At 46.4% G+C, this 18,843-nt stretch overlaps 1 protein-coding gene across 1 annotated transcript in view; it reads left to right on the top strand.

Moving 5' to 3' along the window:
* Window positions 1–18,843, top strand: part of LOC146789719 (chymotrypsin-like elastase family member 1) — a 126,949-nt gene that overhangs the window by 94,622 nt on the left and 13,484 nt on the right. Inside the window, exon 4 of the mRNA XM_085631182.1 lies at window positions 4,010–4,155. Coding sequence (XP_085487308.1) covers window positions 4,010–4,155 — 146 coding nt within the window. The remainder of the gene's footprint in view (window positions 1–4,009; window positions 4,156–18,843) is intronic.

The following is an 18,843-nucleotide window of genomic DNA, read 5'->3' on the forward strand; positions in this document are numbered from 1 at the left end:
TTCCTTTTTCTATTCATCCTGCATTCTGCAGCACACATAAAAAGAGGAAATGTCATCAGTGATTGCTTTTGTGCCTGAGGGTGTCCCTTCCTGCACAAACACAATCACCCCCGCAATGCAGGCACCCTTGCAACATGACGCAAGGGTGTCTGCGTTGACGCAATGATGAAATAAGACAGGAAAGTAGCCCTCATCATCAAGCTTGATTCCTGCTCCAATATGGACAAAGAACTCTTCAACATTGTCAAGGAATTCACCAACCCGACAGCTGCCGCTAACACCTCGATGGGTTTATGCACTTGCCATAACAACTACCTGTATGCAGTGAGAGGTCGGCCGTAGCATGTGCTACTGGAAACATGAGTCACATACCTCGGAGAGGCCGGTCTCCACTGGGAAGTGCATGCGGGGGTCTGCATAGTGGAAGATAATGCCGGAGACTCTGGTGAGCAGGCCGGAGTCAAAGATCCCCTTGTCGAAGTGCTAGTTGAAATGAGGGCTGGGTAAAAAGAAGACGATGACTCAAGGATGCCTCATCCACATTTGGATGATGGTGATGTTCATGGGCTGGGTTGGAAGGGTCTGCAGGTATCTTGAGACATAGAAACCAGTTCTATTGTAAAATTACCTATACCTTTCACTTACAATGGAAATTTAGCAGCTCTGGACCTAATAAGGGATTTACAGGTCTCTGAACAAAGCAAAAGAAATGCTCATAAAGTGTCTGACCAGTTGGACGATGTGAACCTTTTGTGCCAAGTCCAATCCATACAGCGATGTCCTTTCTGTTCGAGGATGTGCCGCTCAGTGGAGGAGGTGCATGGGTTCGACTGGAGGATGCACTCACTGCTCAAAGGAGAAGCTGCATCGGTTCTGCTGGTAAGCACCTTAGGCCCACTTCCAAGGGTGCCGGACTGGGGTGGCACAATTTGGCTGGGTAGACTCACAGATGGCAGAGTCCAGGTGCAGATGCAATGTTTTTGGAAGCTGTTATGTCCCTGAAGCTTCCGATCAGTCGGCCAGCCAACTAGCCGTTGGGGTCACTCTGGGTTCTGGGTTCAGGTGATGCTGGTCCTGTCCTCTCACCCTGGCAAGGAGGGCAGCAGTATTGCGAGAGCAGCAATCCAGCAGATTGGCAGTCCTTCTGCAGCACAACAGTCCTTCTTCCTGACAGGGTATCCATAGGTCAGAAGTGTACTTAAGTGGTGGTGTTTGAGGTCCAGTACTTATACCCAGTAGAGCCTTTGAAGTGGAATAGAATTCAAAGACTGCCCTTTGAAGTGCACAGATGTCCTGCCCTGTGAACCCTAGCTCCAGACTAACACCAGGGGGATAGGCAATCCTTTGTGTGGAGACAGCACACAGTCTAATCCTGTCAGGATAACCCACTCAGTCACACCTAAGCTCCCATTGTGTGTGGCTGTCTAGGTGAAATACACAATTACACAAAGCCCAACTGCCAACTACACCCAGTCATGGAACCAGAGACAGGCTACAGGTACCAAGTGGCTAATGCAAGAAAATGGAAACTCTTGAATAGTGACATTTTCAGAATTGTAATTTAAAATCCGACTTCACCATAATTTAGGATTTTAAATTAGGAGTCCAAGGCACCAAACATGAACCAGTTATATTTTACCATTTGGAAATTAATCGTATGCGATGTAATAAGGTAATCACAATGTTATCCTATGGGAGATATAGGGCTTGTAGTGGTAATTAACAACGGTGAGAGTTTTTCACTACCAGGACATATAAATAAAAGTAAACATCCTGCTTTTTAAATACATTGCCCTCTGCCCCTTGGGCTGTCCAGGACCTACCCTACAGGTGACCTATATGTATTAAAAAAGAAAGTTTGGGCCTGGCAAGAGGTATAACTTGCCAGGTTGACATGGCAGTTTAAAACGGCACACACAGGCTCTGCAATGGCAGGACTGAAACATGTTTAAAAGGTCCCTTCTGTGGTTGCCGCAATCAGTGCTGCAGGCCCACTAGTAGCATTTAATTTACAGGCCCTAGGCACGTGTAGTGCACTCTACTAGGGAATTATAGGTAAATTAAATGTCAATTATGGATATGCCAATCAAACCATGCTTAGGGGAATGAGATCAAGCCCTTTAACACTGATCAGCAGTGGTAAAATGCACAGGGTCCTAAGGCCAGCAGAAGCACAAATTCATCTAAATCGGAGGCAGGCAGGCGAAAAGTTTGAAGGAAGATCAACCCAAGGCTGTCAAGTCTGACACTCATGATGCACACACTGTGCTAAGGAGTGACTAATGCATTTCAGTGTGGTGATGCAGACATCAGCAATAAAATGTGTCCGCTTAATCTCTGATGCGTGGTACTTGGCAGCGCTGCAAAAAAATAGGGAGAGAAATACAGGCCTTGTCAACATGCTTCAATACCGCTATGACCGCTGGGGAGAACTGACAAAAAACAGCTACGATTAGACCTTTTAACACTCAATATTATGCTCAAGTAACACCAAGGTTACATACCATTGCTGATACACCTTACCTGTTTTAGAGTCTTTTAGTAGGACTTCTTTGGGGGTACACTTGTCACTCATAGAGATGTGTCAGCACATTATTTGAAGATGTCTCTGGTTTCTAAGCACCCCGCCCCTATACTACACTGGTCCTAGCTCTGTATTGGAAGTGTTCCACCACCTGTCAGTTACACTTTCTTGTGTTGTTCTGCAACACCTGTTTTAAGTATTAATCACAAACAGAGGATTTTGCCAAGGTGGAAGGATGTTGTCACCTGGTTGTGATGTTTTTTGTCTCTGGGCCGTTCTGCAAACATTACAACATACAGGGACATTTTGGTTACTGCTTCTTTGTTCTTCACTGTTTCTGACCGGATGCTTAATTAGGCTGGTGGACTCTGCATGTAGCAAAGGGCCGCCATTGGTCACACCACGTGCACACATCGGAGCAGAGGCGAGCAGCGCAGATAAGCGCGGTGGGGCAGGGGCGGGGCAGGAGGGGGGGAAGTCGACAGACAACGTCATAGGTAAAATTAAATAAATAAATTGTTCCGTCATCTCTCGACTTACCCCCCGCCCGCTCCACCGCCCCACAATGCTTACCTGCACAGGCCGCGACAGTATCTGGGGGCACCGAGGCCACGGGCTAAAGAGCTCTGCGGGCCCAGAGAGCTCCCTCTTTTGTCCCATGACCACATGCAGTCAACCCTGGTAGGAACGTGAAGTGTTGACACCAAGTTCCTGCCCCTGCAGGAGAAGTAAATGGAAAGAGTCTGCCGGCTGCAATGCACTTGGGAAGTATTTATCATGGGATTGAGGAATAATGGCAAAATATATTTTGGTTGATGTATTTCAAGAGTCACTGATGTACAATCTGCGTTGCTTTCCTGGTTTTTTTGCGTTGCATATCAAACTCCTTTAAGGACTGCCATTGTATTCTTTGAATGTGTTTTGCTTGATTAAATAGGTACGTCTTGGTAAAACCACACACTTTAAATATGTCTCTTACTCACCTTGGGGATGGGGTGGTTGTGTATGGGTAAAGTTCCGCGACTTCCACATTGTGTACGCACTATGTGAGAGGCACCACCTATTTGCATCGCAGCCCAATGCTTTCAGTGGGAAGCTGGAACTGAACCTTGAAATGGTCTTTTACTGACCATTCTCAATAAAATTGTTTTGAAAAATCTATTTTCTTTCCCACAGTGAATTCAGTAACTGCTTTTGAAAACCACTCTCCTCATTAGAATTATAAAATATCTCTCATCACAATTATTAACAAGACACAGGCTCCTGTTCCAGCAATGCTCTTACAAATACTTTTATTTCAAAAAGAAAATGCTTTATAAAATTTTCCTCTTGCACATATTTGTGCCGGTCACACAAAAGTTTTTAACTATGAACACAAAGTCAGACCTTTTTGCTCAGTTGGGGTTTACTTGCCACATGGTTGAAGTTGGTCGGTATTTGCGTTTGCCTGAAGTGTCAAGTTCCACTGTTACTTTTCTCTTTCAGCGTATGGTGACTATCCTGACAGACTACAAGTGGCTTTGCTTCCAGTGGTTGAACATTCCATCTGCTCTCAGCCCAACTGGTGGGGTATGAATGCCCTAGATACCATGGTGTGTGCCGGAGGAGACGGTGTGAGGTCTGGATGCAGTGTAAGACCTACTGATGTTACCAATGGTGTTCAAAACACGGGTTTGTCTCTACTGAGCCCTTGGGTTATGCTGAGCTTTCAGCTCCTGTGGGTAGGTATGGCATGTATGCCATTGCCACCCAGATGTTAGGAATGGAAAGTATACAGGAAGCTTTCCTGACAGACCGGAGTCTGTGTAAGGATGGCAGGACTTAGGCAGAACCCATCTGATGTGATTAAGTCACACTCAGACCTGGGACTGGTCTAAATCTTCTGGTTTTCCAAAGGAGCACTAGCCTACAAGAAAATTAAGATAATTTCTTAAAGGCCTGATTATCTGTTAGGTCACTAAAGCTGGAAATCAGTCACTTGTCAGGATCCCATAATGTGACCTATTTGCTATAGCCATACAAGTCTGTTAGAGGCAGTGGCCTGCAAGGAAGCCCTGTTGAATAGGCCACCAGTCCACCTGGACTGTGTACAAACCTATAACTACCTTGGGGCCTGGCTTAGCAAAACGAGACGCCCACAGGCCCACCTCCACAAACTGCGGCAGAAAGGAAAGATGGTCACCTATGCCCTCTGTAAATGATATGCCATTTTAGATAGTCCAACAACTACAGCCATTCAAGGAGTATTGAGGGCTAAATTACTACCGTCCCTTACCTACGCGCAACAGGTATTTCCAGGAAGGTTTGCGCAGGACTTGGGGAAAAAAAACATTGCACAGCGTACAAAAAGATATTCCATTTTCCAGCCTGCACTAGAAATATCTTGATTCGCCTGGAATTCGATCTTAGCTAACAAAAATTAGACGAGCTGGCTGCCCTGGCAAAATATTTTTATTTAACAACTGCGGCTCCGGAGAACATCATGAAGGCCGTCATAAAATTCGTTTTTCTACAACCAAGCAATCCTTGGTCTGCCTGCCTTGCTACAGCCAAAGATCCTCTGCAACTTGCAACAGTGAACTGGAGCCCTAGTATAATCAACTACGCTACCATCAAAACAACAATAAAAAAGCAACTACACCTTCGCTCTCGCAGTCTGGACATGGAATCCTTGGCAGCCAGAGACTTTCATGAAACCCAATGTCTCCCTCACGTTCTGCTTAGCCACAAGCCCCACCTCCCGCAGCCCGTGGGGAGACAAGCTCTATATCGGATTCTAGCAGCCAGACATCCACTCCCCCTAAAAGAATTATATCCAACTGGGAAAGCATGGTTGGGCATTACAGAGTGTCACCTCTGCAACTAAAAAAGAGAGTCTCTGGCACATATCTTATTTTGCTGCCCTGCGGCTAGTTCGTGGAATCCATCTTAGACCTATCCTTCTTCAACTGGGCACCTGCACAGCAAAAGAGGTGGTCCAACAGCTCTACACTCTGGAAACTGTGAAGCACATGGCTAAATTTGGGGAAATTTGTTTACCATACCCGTACAACATTGAAGGACAAGTCTCTACAGGCTGAGTCCGGTGAACAGCCCGGCGGCCCCTAAATGTTAGGGACACAGTCCCGGAGGTCTGGCCATCGCTGAACAACTGACTCACCTCGGGTCTCTTTCAGCCTTAAAATCCCATCCCTACGTCGCATGTTAAAAAAAAATTAAAAAAAAAGAACAAACAAAAAAACTAAAATGAAACCTGATTTTAATAATCCCCGGCACATATATTTATTTTTCGACCCTCAAAAGTTTTTTTTTAAATGTATTTTGTAATGGTATTAAGTAACCACACAAATAAAGAATTCATCATTCATTCAGTCCACCTGAATGCCTTTAAGTACGCTGCTAGGTCACTCCTTTGGAGCCTGTGTGGCCCAATGGTAGTTAGGCAATCCGTGTGACAAATATTGCTGTTGTCCTTGGAAACACAAGAACCTGGTACTACTGCGAGCTCACTGAATTGCCAAGTACCTTCTTTTTCGGCTTTGACTTTCGGAGGGTAGTGAAGCCGATCAGTTTTGGCTTACTCTTGGAGGGGGCTGTGAAGTAGAATTCTTGTTCAGACAGCGCTTTTATCAGCGCTGTTGTTCTTTTACATACAAGATATAAGGTTTTTATTTATATGAAGATAATATACTCAGTAACTGTAAGAGATTTTATGGCATTTATAAGACCTTGAAATATGTACTGAGTTTAACTACAATACTTTGATTTGCAAGGGGAGTTCACATAGCAAAGATACAGATGACATTACTGCAAGATTATAGTCGGGAACTGCATCTATTTTGGAACAGAGTTACTTACTGTCAAGATCTCCTTCATGAGATTGACTGTGGTTGTGCAGATCGGAGCTTCCGAATCCCCTCTACTTCCACGGACGGAGTGATTTCACAGTCACACGCACACACACACACATCACACGCTGGTGGGGCCCATAACACCAACATTCATCCTACCACTCTATCCGTACCATATAAAAGGGGAAACCTTTCTGTTACTAACCAATCTGCATGTACCCTGAGGTCAATCGAATCATCTAGTTGTACATAGGTTTGGTAATAAAACTTAACACTCTAAATATTCAATAAACATATCAATGAAATAACCACCCGACACAGTAATTCAAACAGAATATTGTTTATCTAAATCAAAATGCAAGGAATGCCAAATAAATGCAAGATCATTTTTGTCATATTTACCTATTCTGGCTAATAGTCGTTTTCTAAGTCAGAACTGGTCCTCAGCAATTATTAAAGTTTTCTATGCCGTCATGTAGAGTCACCGTCCTCTCCGTCAGCGTCGGGACCTCTGATCATTGATTCGAGAAGAAGTGGCGCTAGACCTCTCTAGTCTACTAATATTTATACCAAAATTTACATTAATAACGTTACATTTCTAAATTCCCGCGAATCCTATTGGTTAGCTCAAATTAAATAACCGGATTTCACTGCAACATGTGCAAATATTCCCATGCGCTTCTCTTCGCAAAGTTTTGAATAGCAAGGTTCTTTGTAGCAAAAGTTCATTGCGTTCGGACTTGACTTCGATAAAAAGTGTCTCTTTTCTTGTATAGATCCGGTTTACCATCTTTAAAAGTTAATTAATCATTACAAATTCTGCACGTTCAGGGGCGTCTGGCAGGATTCCCAGAAAGCTGTCATCAACATGGCCTTCCAGGTCGCACAGAGGACAGGGTCGCAGTCAGTGCAAAGCATCTTTTCATATTTTCATCTACTCGAGAATAGGCTGCAGTTGGTGGCCATTTTATAGCAGGCCACAATGGTCAACTTAAGCGAAAAAGACATAAAATCATAATTAATACATGGAAATAATTAAAACAGTGTTATTCCCCTGCTAATACCCTTATGTGTGTGTATTTATCTAGCCATTTGCGATATCTAAAGCCATTAATGCATATTTACTTTAAGCGCATAACACACTAACATCACATAAGCAACATCTATTTTGTCAGTTTGCATACTAACTTAGTTTACTTATTATTTAAGCCATGCAGATGCATTCCCACGTGTTAATAATGTTGATTAAACAAAACACAGCAAATCATTAATTATTATAATTAATCAGTAGTACTTTTAATAATGACATACGAAAATGGAACAGGTGTTAGGTTTTATTATATAAAACCTGCTCCAGCAATCCCCCCTTTGGTGATGATATCACCACAAAATCAAAAAACCCCAAAATCAATTTATTTCCCCTTTTTGAAGAAATTCAAAATGTCTTCTTGTTTATTTTTAAACTCTTGTTTCTTTATCATCTTCTTTTTTTGCTTCTAAATATACACTTTCCCTCCATTCTTCTAATTCTATTTCTTGTAAATCTCTTTCTGGTTTCTTTTCTCTTCTTTTTATATTTTCTCGTCTGATTTTCTTTTTATTTCTTCTATATCTACAACACATACATCCTAGTCTAAGGATTAATAATGCAATAATTACACACGTTAATGGAAATAATATTTTACCAAATATGGTACTACCTATTTTAGCTACGAAATTCTTAATAGCAATCATCTTATTAGCCATTTTAGTCCAGATACTTTCAGTTTCCAGTGGTACTAATTCATCATGCAAATCAGTAATATTTTTGATATAGACCTTTAGATCTTTGCTTTCGTCAGGAATGTAAGTGCAACAATGTTGAACTTTCAGCATTCCACAGACTCCACCCTCTTTTGCCAATAGAATATCAAGGGCAAGTCAATTTTGCATTGCCATAGCGCGTAAAGCAACCATTTCAGTATTTACCAAAAGAAAGCCTCCAGCGGTGCTTGTTGACAAACGATCTACCACTGTTGACATTTTCCGAATGTCAAATGCATTCAATGATATTCCCACTGCTGGTATTAAAGCTCCAAAAATATCTCCTACAATTTCTGTCCATGTTTCTCTTCTATAGCGTTTTAATGGATTAGTTTGTTCAGCGTTTTCTACTCTATCCATGTGAAAAATCTTTGGAAAGACCAGGCCAACATAACATGTGCCATACCAATGGTCAGGCAACCTGTAATAAGCCTTGTTCCCACAAATATAATACACTCCCAGAAAGACTGGATCTTCTCCACCTCTAAATCCCCATCCGGTTGCAATAAAATATGTATCATGGCACTCGCTAGTCCCTATGAAATAATAATCATACTGGGATTTCTTCCTGGTAATGCATAGTTTGCCTTTCTGTGGTGCATCTATAGCCATAGTTGGACTGGCTTCATTTTTCAACTCTTTTTCTTTCTCAATGTCCCACATGGTTTCACTCATTTTATGTCCTTCTGCTTTCTTATGCATGTTCAATCTTCTTCTCTCAACCATGTCTAGGAATGTTTTCTCTTCTTCCTTCAAACTGCATGTTAAATTGTTTTTAAAAACATATTCTAATGTTAATTCTCTAATTTCTATAAAAATCTCACCTAAAGTGTTAGCTTCCTTAGCAGGATTCAGTTCTTTATTCATAGGCAATTGCCCAAGAATATTATCTACATTTGACATGCTATGATCTAATTTCCCTAATTGATAAAATATACTAATCGACACACTACATGATATTCCATACGTAGCTGGAAGGTGATGGTAAGTCACTCCTTCTGAAACAGAGGCAGGTAATTGCATGCAGACGTAGCAATCCCTTACATCCATTGTCTTTACGTATTCGTACAATAATTTTGAAAACACATTGCTAGAAAAATCATTAATAGACCTATCCTTATGTATATATACATTGCTAGTTCTAGTCGGAACTATCTTCTGTGAACTCTTCCCTGTGTTAGTCATATTCTCAGTATGCCCTCCTAAAGTGTCTTTTGTTACTTTGAAAGAAATTAATAGAGCAAGCACGCTCCAAAGAAGCATTATTAATCCTGTACAGCAGCAGAACATCTTGCACCATCTCTTCATGAAGGTACATCTACTTTGATTATTCTCTGTGTTAGCCATCTGGTTAACTCGACCGTGTCTTTTGATTTAGCCTCTTCTACTCCACTACCGAATTTCTAGGGCCGCAAGTACCCAACAGGTTATTACAATCTGTTAGTTTCTAAGTTATTTCTTCACTTTCTTTTTCAAATGACTTCTTTGGATTTACTCAATCTGGTCTTTCATCACTTTTCACTTCTTCCTCATTATCATCAAACTGTATTAAGTCCTGAACATCCGTTTCTTCTCCAATGTCGGACAAGATAACTCTCAGGATTCCAACTGCTTCTTCTTCTTCAACCACTCTCAGCAAAGTCTCCTCTGGATTTCCTTGACTGTCTGCCTCTTCTCCTTGTTCAGGCAGTGCCCCATACGTCCATTCTGGTGACTTATACTTCTGGTTGGGTTTTCTGATTCTTTTGTTTTCTTCAGATATTTCTGTTTCTCCTTCTTTCGTTTGGTTTTGACTTGACACTTCGTTCACCTGTTCAGCTTTCGAGGGGTTAACTCGTGTCAGTCGATATCTCAGTCTCTTTATCTTATTGGGCCAAAGATCTCCTTTAGCATTTCTTTTTTGCTTTCCTTCTTTACTGATTTTCTCCCCAATCCAAGTTCTCTTTCTCAGAACTCGACCTTCATGTATCTCATTCTCACTTTCATCAGATTCTGTCTCAGTTGCTTCTTGTTCATCAACAATTTTCCCTCCTCCAACAACTTCCTTTTCACCAACAGTCTCTTTTCCCACCGATTGAGATTGCCCTACTTTTGTCCCTCCTCGGGTCTCCGACACGCAATCTTCTTGCTGTCTACTTGTCCCTTCACCTAGCTTAGTGTTGATGTTCCCTACACCTCCTCGGGGTTTTTCCGCAATCTGTCCCTCTCTTTCTTTTTCTGTCCCTTCTTCTTCAAGAATTATCTCAGGTGGAACTTTCCAATTTTCTCATTTGGTTCAGGTGTCACTTCTGTTGGAATGTTCTTTTCTTTTCTTTATTTCTTTTTGTTTTCGTCACTGGTAGTTGGGACTTCAGGCACTTATTTAGAATCTGGACTTGTCTCTGAAGTTTGCAATGTTCTTTTCAGAATTCCTTTTGGTGGGACAAAAGTTGCTCTTGGCCCACTTTCCCCCCTTTCAGGATTCCTTTTTCTTTTTACTGTCTCATTGTCTGCATCATCACTGGAATCTGATTCATCAAAGTATTCTTTTCCAATGCCGTCACTTGGATTTGGAACTCTCAGAGTGTGACTTGCATGTATCCAATTTTTCACTCCAACACACTTCACAGCAGTCGTTGTGGTCAGAACGACTTGCCTTGGCCTTCCCCACCTTGGAACCAGGCAATTTCTTCTTCTGTGGACTTTTATTTGTACCCAGTCCCCTGGGCTCAGATCATGGGCTGGTTTCCTTTCAAGTGTGGTGGCGTCTTCTCCAACCTGGTGAAACACAGAATGGACTGCGTCAGCCAGGCCTTTACAGTAATCCAAAATCATGTCATCAATTATAGTCATCAGCTTGTTGACTGGTACAAACACATGCCTCATAGCACGTCCCATGATAATTTCATGTGGACTCAAACCTGTTGTTCTGTCTGGAGTAGACCTAATTGTCATCAGGACTAGAGGCAAGACATCAGGCCATTTCATTCCTGTGGCTAGACACATTTTGCCAATTCTGTTTTTGATGGTACCATTCATTTGTTCAACCACACCAGAAGCCTCTGGTCGGAAGGCACAATGTAGTTTCTGCTGTACACTTAATGCTTCACAGATCAAACCCATGATTTCATTATAAAAGTGTCCTCCTCTGTCTGATTCAATTGTCACTGGGAACCCGTACCTTGGGATGAATTCTCTTAACAATAGCTTGGCCACTGTTATCCCATCATTTCTTCTTGTTGGAAATGCCTCCACCCACCTGGAGAACAAACAGACTACCACCAGGACATACCTCAACCTATTGACTTGGGGCATTTCGATGAAGTCTACCTGCATTCTGGTGAAGGGTCCTCCTTCCCTGCCTATTGTACCTAGGCTCACCACTGTTTTCTTTCCAGGATTGTATTGCTGACATATCAGGCATCTCTGACAGAGACTCTCTGCTATTAATCTGAATTTTGCATTGTACCAGGTCTGCTTAAAGGCCCTTATCATAGCATCCCTTCCCAGGTGTCCCTGGCCATGATACATTCGTGCCATTGTTGACAGCATGCTATTAGGCATGACTGGTCTTCCATCCCTATAGACCCACACGTGGTCTTTTTCCCTTGGTGCACAGCCTGCTTTCACCCAATCTTTCATTTCCTCATCTTCTGCCTCATCCTGCAACTGCTTCACTTCCTCCCATGTTCCTACTACGTTAGTAAACATTAAGGAACAAGAAGACATTTCCCTTTCCTTTCCCCGGTTAATGGAATGGTTATTTCTTGCACAATACTGTGCTATGTCATTGGCAAATTTGTTCCCAAGAGTGATGAAATCATCACCTTTACTATGAGCAGCACATTTTACAACCGCTAGTTCTTTGGGCAGCTGTATCGCCTCAAGCAATTTTCCAACCACTTCAGCATTCTTTATGGGAGTTCCACTTGAGGTCAGGAAACCTCTTTGTAGCCATAACTGGCCAAAATCATGGACAACTCCGAAGCCGTACTGGCTGTCAGTCATCACAGTCACTCTTACATTCTTTCCAATCTTGCAAGCCTTTGTTAGTGCCACCAATTCTGCCACTTGAGCGGATTTAACTCCTCTCAAAGGTGATGCTTCCACAACTCCTGATACTGTACACACTGCATATGCGGCACTCAGCACTCCTTCATCAGTTCTCAGACAAGATCCATCCACAAATAACACATGATCACTCTCAGGCAGTGGCAGATCTCTTATGTCTGGTCTAGGTTTTGTACAGTAATCAAGCACATCCAGGCAATCATGATCAACATCATCTCTTACCTCCACGCTTTCAGCATCTGGCAACAGCGTTGCTGGATTCACATTCACACATCTCTCAAGACTCACATTTGATGCACCAAGAATGACTTTCTCATATTTAGTCAGCCGACTATGTGACATAAACTGTGTCCGGCTCCTTGTTAAAAGGATTGCCACATCATGAGGTACAAATACCCGTACAGGGTATCCCATAATGATTCCCTCACTTTGTTCCAGACTTCTGCATGTAGCAGCTACTGCTTTTAGGCAACCTGGTAAAGCCACAGCTACTGGGTCAAGTGTTGATGAGAAGTACGCAATTGGTCTCCTCAGACGTCCATGTTTCTGGATTAACACAGAGTGCACAACCATTCCTCTCACTGCAGTACAATTCAAATTCTTCCTCGTAGTCTGGCATTCCCAGTGCAGGTGCTTCACATAGCCTGTTTTTTAATTCTTTGAATGCTGTCAATTCTTCTGGGTTTAATTCCAATGGGTCTTTTACTTCACTTTTGGTCAATGTATGGCTTGGCAATTAAGGAAAAATTACTTATCCACTGCCGACAATAACCAACCATTCCCAGGAACATTCTCACCTCCCTTTGTGTCATCGGGGCTCTCATTCCTCTGATGATTTTGATCCGGTCTATGGTCACTTTCCTCAGGCCTTTCTCAATATTATGTCCTAGATACTGGACTTCTCTTTTACAGAATTGCAATTTGGCTGGAGATACTTTTAATCCTCCATCTGCCAAGTGATTCAGCAAAGCAATGGCGTCTACTTCACAAGCTTCACGTGTTTTTGATGCCACAAGCAGGTCATCAATGTACTGGACCAAAACTGAATTTTCAGGCATTGCTAGACTCTCCAGAGATTTCTTCAGCAACTGATTAAATATTGAGGGGCTCTCTGTATACCCCTGTGGAATTCGGCACCATGCCAAAATTCGCTCTCCAAACCGAAATGCAAAAATCGGCTGGCTGTCATGATGCAACGGGATTGAAAAGAAAGCATGGCACAAATCAATTACTGTGTACCATTCTGCATCATGGGGAATCTGATACAAAATTACTGATGGATTTGGCACAATGGGACAGCATGACACAACAATCTTGTTGATTTTTCTCAAATCCTGCACTATTCTGAACTTCCCATTACGTTTCTTCAGTCCCATTATAGGGGAATTACATGGGCTGCTCAATATTTCCCTTAACACCCCTTGCTGGATCATTTTCTCAATTATAGGAGTTATTCCTTCAATTATTTCAGGTGTCAGTCTGTATTGTGGGATGTTTGGGTAAACTATTCCATCTTTTACAGAAATTTTTACTGGATCCACATTTCTCATCAGGCCCACATCTTCTCCAGTAAAATCCCAAACTGCTGCTTTTTGTAAAATGATATTTTATTAACATTTTAAACACGGAAAGGAAAACCAAGCGACATTTCTGCACAACTGCCCTCGCAGGGGGTACTCATAATAATAGGGGGGGCCAGAGAGCGTAGAGAGCCTCCAAGTCTCCGGTCGAACCAAGCAGCCAGCCACTCATTAATAGAGGGATCAAACCAGACCTGGGGTGCAAAGTTTAGTAGTGGTGCTCCTCTCCCGCTTGACAGCACGATCCTGAAGGCTCAAGCTGTTGGGGCCTGCCGTTGCAAGCCTAGCACGTACGGGCACCCCCTCCACCTCCAGTAGTGTCAAAACGAACCAAACATAAAGTAACAAATTCCCCCCACCCACATCCCCCCCTACCCCCCCCCCCCCCCAGTGGTGGTGGCGATCAGTCATACTTGTGACAAACTTCTAGCCAAAGTTATACCTGAAACAATTGGAGAGCTCTAGTCGAGGGAGGACACACCGCCACCGGCAGCCCGTTAGAGAGAAAGCGGACCAGTGGCCCCCAACAGAAAATGAAGTTCTTAAAGGACCCCAAGAAGACATCAGCCATCCGTTCCATGCTCAGCAACTTCCACAGTCTCGCATGCCACAAGGAGATCGCCGGGGCCTCCCTCCTCTTCCAGGCCGCCGCCAGAGTGATCTTAGCCGCCCCCACACAAAGCCAAAGGATCCTTTTATCTGCACGTGTCTGGTGCTCAAGAAGGGGATCCCGAAGACCCAGCAGCACATAGGCCAAGGAGTCCGCGATCAGATAGCCCAGGATCTCCCTAATATGGGACAGTATTTCCTTCCAATAGGGCCGAATGATCGGGCAGTCCCACCAGATGTGGCGGAAGTCCCCCAGGAGACCACAGCCCCTCCAGCACCAGTCAGAAGCAGCTGGGAAGATGCGGTGTAATTTGGCGGGGGAAAGGTACCAGTCCATCATGGTCTTGAGATGTGCCTCGCGGAGTTCCACCGAGCGGTTGTGTTTGGTCAAATCTCTCCACAGGTGGGACCACTCTTCCTTTGAGATGGCGCGTCCCAGGATGTCCTCCCATAGGCCCATGTAGTGCGGCCTCGGGGAGAGCGCGGTAGTCAAGAGGTGGCTATAAATAAAGGAGATGGCCCCGTGCATCGTCGTGGTGCGAGAAAGAAAGGCCTCGAAAGGGGTGGGCGGCCGCGTCGCCGCCTCTCGAACCGACGGGGAAAGGGCCCAGTGCAGCATTTGTGTGTGGCGGAACTGTTCCGTCTGGGGGACCCCATAATCCCGGCCACAGTTAGTAAACGTGAGCGGGGCAGCGCCATGAAACAGATGCGTGAGAGCGAGACAACCCCCTTCCCTCCAAGCATCAAAAGGCCCCTCTTGCATTGCAGGCGGGAAGGCCGGGTTGAAATGAATGGGAGTAAAAGGCGACGGGAACGTAGTCCAACGCTCGTCTCCAGAAACCGAGTCCCATACCTTACGGGTAGTGCCGGTTGGCGTGCTGATGTACGCATTCTTGGGTCTATCCCCCTTAGGCTTCAACACTAAGTCCCAGATCGTGCGCCCCGTCACACTTCTGTCCATGTGGAGCCAGTGTTTCTCCGAGAGTGGTTGGGTCCATTCCACCAAAATCCGCAATTGCGCTGCCTTATAGTAAAGGAGCGGGTCCGGGAAGCCCACACCCCCCTCCCCCCGAGGGCGCCGGAGAGTAGCAAAAGAGAATCTCGCCAGTCCCCCCTGCCACACGAAACGGAGCATAAGCGTCTTTATGCGGCGGAAGAAGTCACCGTCTATGACAATAGGGAGCGCCAGGAATAAATATAGGAGCTTCGGAAGGAGCGTCATTTTAATTGCGTGTATCCTACCCAGCCAGGAGATAAACAACGGCTTCCAGCGGTTCAAATCAGATTGGATCGTGGCCAGCAAGGGGGGAAATTAGCAGAGTACAGTTTCCCCACCGTGGGGGTCAAACGTACCCCCAAATACAGTAAGGAGGAATGAGCCCACGACAGGGGCGAAAGCGTCTGGAGGCGCTCCACCTCTCCCGACGACAGCGTGAGGTTAAGGATGTAAGATTTGTCATAATTCACCTTAAAACCCGCCACCGCCTCAAAGCCCGCCAGGGCCGCCTGAACGTGGGGAAGGGAGTGCACAGGTTCCGCAAGCGTAAGCAAGACGTCGTCCGCAAACAGGGAAATCTTGTGTTGCTCGCCTGTAAAGGGCAAACCGCGTATGTCCGGGTTTCCCCTGATCGCCAGCGCCAAGGGTTCGATACTCAGCGCAAACAGCAAGGGGGAAAGAGGGCATCCTTGCCTCGTCCCCCGCGTGTGCGGAAAAGGGGATGACAAGTAGCCATTAACCGCGACCCTCGAATGGGGGCCGCTATAATTGGCCTTGAGCATCGTCAGGAAGCAGTCCGAGAACCCAAACGCCGCCAGGGTACGGAAGAGGAACTGCCAGTCCACCCGATCAAAGGCCTTTTCGGCATCTAGGCCGATTAAGACCGCCGGGATGTGGAAGCGATTGGCCTTCTCAATGAGATGAATCACCCTCCTAGTGTTATCATGCGTTTGACACCCCTTGATAAACCCCGATTGGTCCGGGTGGATAAGAACCGGCATCAGATCCTGCAAGCGGGCCGCCAGTATGGAAGAGTAAAGCTTGGCATCGAGATTGAGCAAGGCGATCGGCCTGTACGATGAACAGACCGTGGGGTCCTTACCGGGTTTGGAGATGACCGAGATAGACGTCGAGGAAGCCTCCGATTCGGCCATAGCGTTGAACAGCTGAACCAAGAAGCCACTAATATCAGCGGCAAAGGTCTGGTAGAAAAGGGCCGTGAAACCATCCGCACCCGGTGCTTTGTGGGGCTTCAGGGACTTAATGGCCCCCAGCACTTCCTCCCTAGTAATAGGGCCAGAAAGCAGGTCATTCCATGCCCCAGACACCTGGGGGAGCGGGAGCGCGCGCAAATACTCCCTCTGGGTAGCGGGGTTCAGGGACTCCCCCGCGTACAACGCCGCATAGAACTCCCCGAAGCGCTCAGCCTTGGTCGCATCACACTGCTGTAACGAGCCGGACAGATCCTGGATGCCTCCGATGTAGTCTTTTTCACGCTTACGGCGCAACTGGCGGGCCAAATGCCTCCCCACCTTGTTCCCCTGAGCGTAGGAGAGCTGGCGAAGCTTCAGGAGGGTGAGCTCCGACCGATTGTTATAGTGAGCTCGGAGTTTGCCCCGGACAGCAGTCAGGGGCCGCCATGTCTGCCTGGAAGGTTGGGCCTTATGCGCTTGTTCCCGCACCGCGAGCTCCGCCTCCAACCCTCGCGCTCCACCCTCCTTAATCTGTTAAGAGCCGCGTTAATGGCCAAGCAGCTACCCCGTATGGAAGCCTTAAAGGCATCCCAGGTAGTAAAAACGGAGGTGTCCTGCACCAGGTTAAGCTCAAAGAACTCCCGAATCGCCTTACGGAGTGCCCTGCAGGAGGGATCGTCTCTTACCAGTGATGCCGGAAAGTACCACCGGCGCGGAGCATTTCCCACCGGCGCCCACTGGAGGCCCAGCGCAAACAGGCTGTGATCGGAGATAGCAAGAGGAAAAATCTTGGCCTCATTCAGGGACCCCCGGAGGGACTGACTAAGAAAGATGTGATCTAAGCGTGAATACGAGTGATGCACATGAGAGAAAAAAGTGTAGTCTCGGGAGAGGGGGTATAGAGAGCGCCATCCGTCTAACAATCCCAGCTCCTCAAAACGCCTGCGCGTCTCGTCGGAGAATACCCTGTCTCCGTTCTCCGGCGGTGAGAGCAGTCCAGCTCCCTATCCCACACCAAGTTAAAGTCTCCCAGCACGAAGAGTGCCCCTTCCGCAAAATCCTCTGCCGATCGCAGAAGGTCCAGGAGGAATCTATTTTGCCCCACATTGGGAGCGTACAGCACGAGGAACGAGCATTTCCTACCAAGAAGCACCCCCTTAACAAGGAGCCACCTACCCTCCCTGTCGTTCCTAACCCCCAAGGGCTGGAAGTGAAGCGTCGAGCGAAACATCAGGGCTACTCCCCGCTGCTTGGAAGCCGCCGAGGACCTATAAATAAGGGGGAATTGCTTATGCTTCAACCAGGCTTCATCCCGCCGAGCCAGGTGGGTCTCCTGGAGACCAACCACATCTAAGTGGTGATCCAGGATATACTTCCAGACCTTTTGGCGTTTCTGGGGAGAGTTCAGCCCCTTCACATTCCAAGTTCCTAAGGTAACAGGCATTCTTCACACAGCCCAACTCCCAGCTCAACCAGAATCCCACTATACAAATGGAACTCCCCGCTCCCTATACCATCACCGTCCATAAACAGCTCCTCCAAAGCCGGCCAATAGCTCACCTCAGGGCCAGAACCCCCAAACCCTCCCCAGCGGCAACCTTGGCTCTTGCCACAGATCGACCCAAAGCCCAAGTGACAGCGCCCGCACCCGCCGATGCCCCGCCCCCACCCCGCCTCGGGTACAGACCCCCTCGAAGCCTAGCATGCCTCCTAACCCTTACCGCATAACCTCTCCCCACTACCCTCCCCGGCCCCGCTCTCCAAGCCCCCACCGACGGAGACCGGCACTTCCACCTTTCAAGCAGCTTGTGGCCACCACCACTGACAGTTCCCCCGCCATCCTCCCCCCCCCCCCCCCCCCCACAGCCCCCCCCTCTCCCCCCAGGACCCCCCCACCCAACACTCCAACCAAAACCAAAGGCAAAAAAGAAAAACCAACTCCAACATAAAAATTGCAACAACACAAACATTTCAACCAGCAGGGCTGACGTTAAGACCCTCAGGAAACGATGTCCCAGGAGACAGTCAGTGTCCCAGTCGCTCACCGGCCCGGGGCGTCTCCCCCAAAAGTACATAGTTACCCACAGTACCTGAGCGGATGAGGGGGGGGCGTCCCTCCACCGCCAAACAGCCTTCCCTCTGCCATCAAGCTGCCGACGAGCTGTCCCGCGGCGCCACCCCCGTCTGTCGCCACGGAGGCCACCGCTCCATTCCGTTCCTGCTGACTGGCCGCCGT

The sequence above is a fragment of the Triturus cristatus genome, chromosome 10 (genome assembly GCF_964204655.1).
Source record: "Triturus cristatus chromosome 10, aTriCri1.1, whole genome shotgun sequence".
NCBI lineage: Eukaryota > Metazoa > Chordata > Amphibia > Caudata > Salamandridae > Triturus > Triturus cristatus.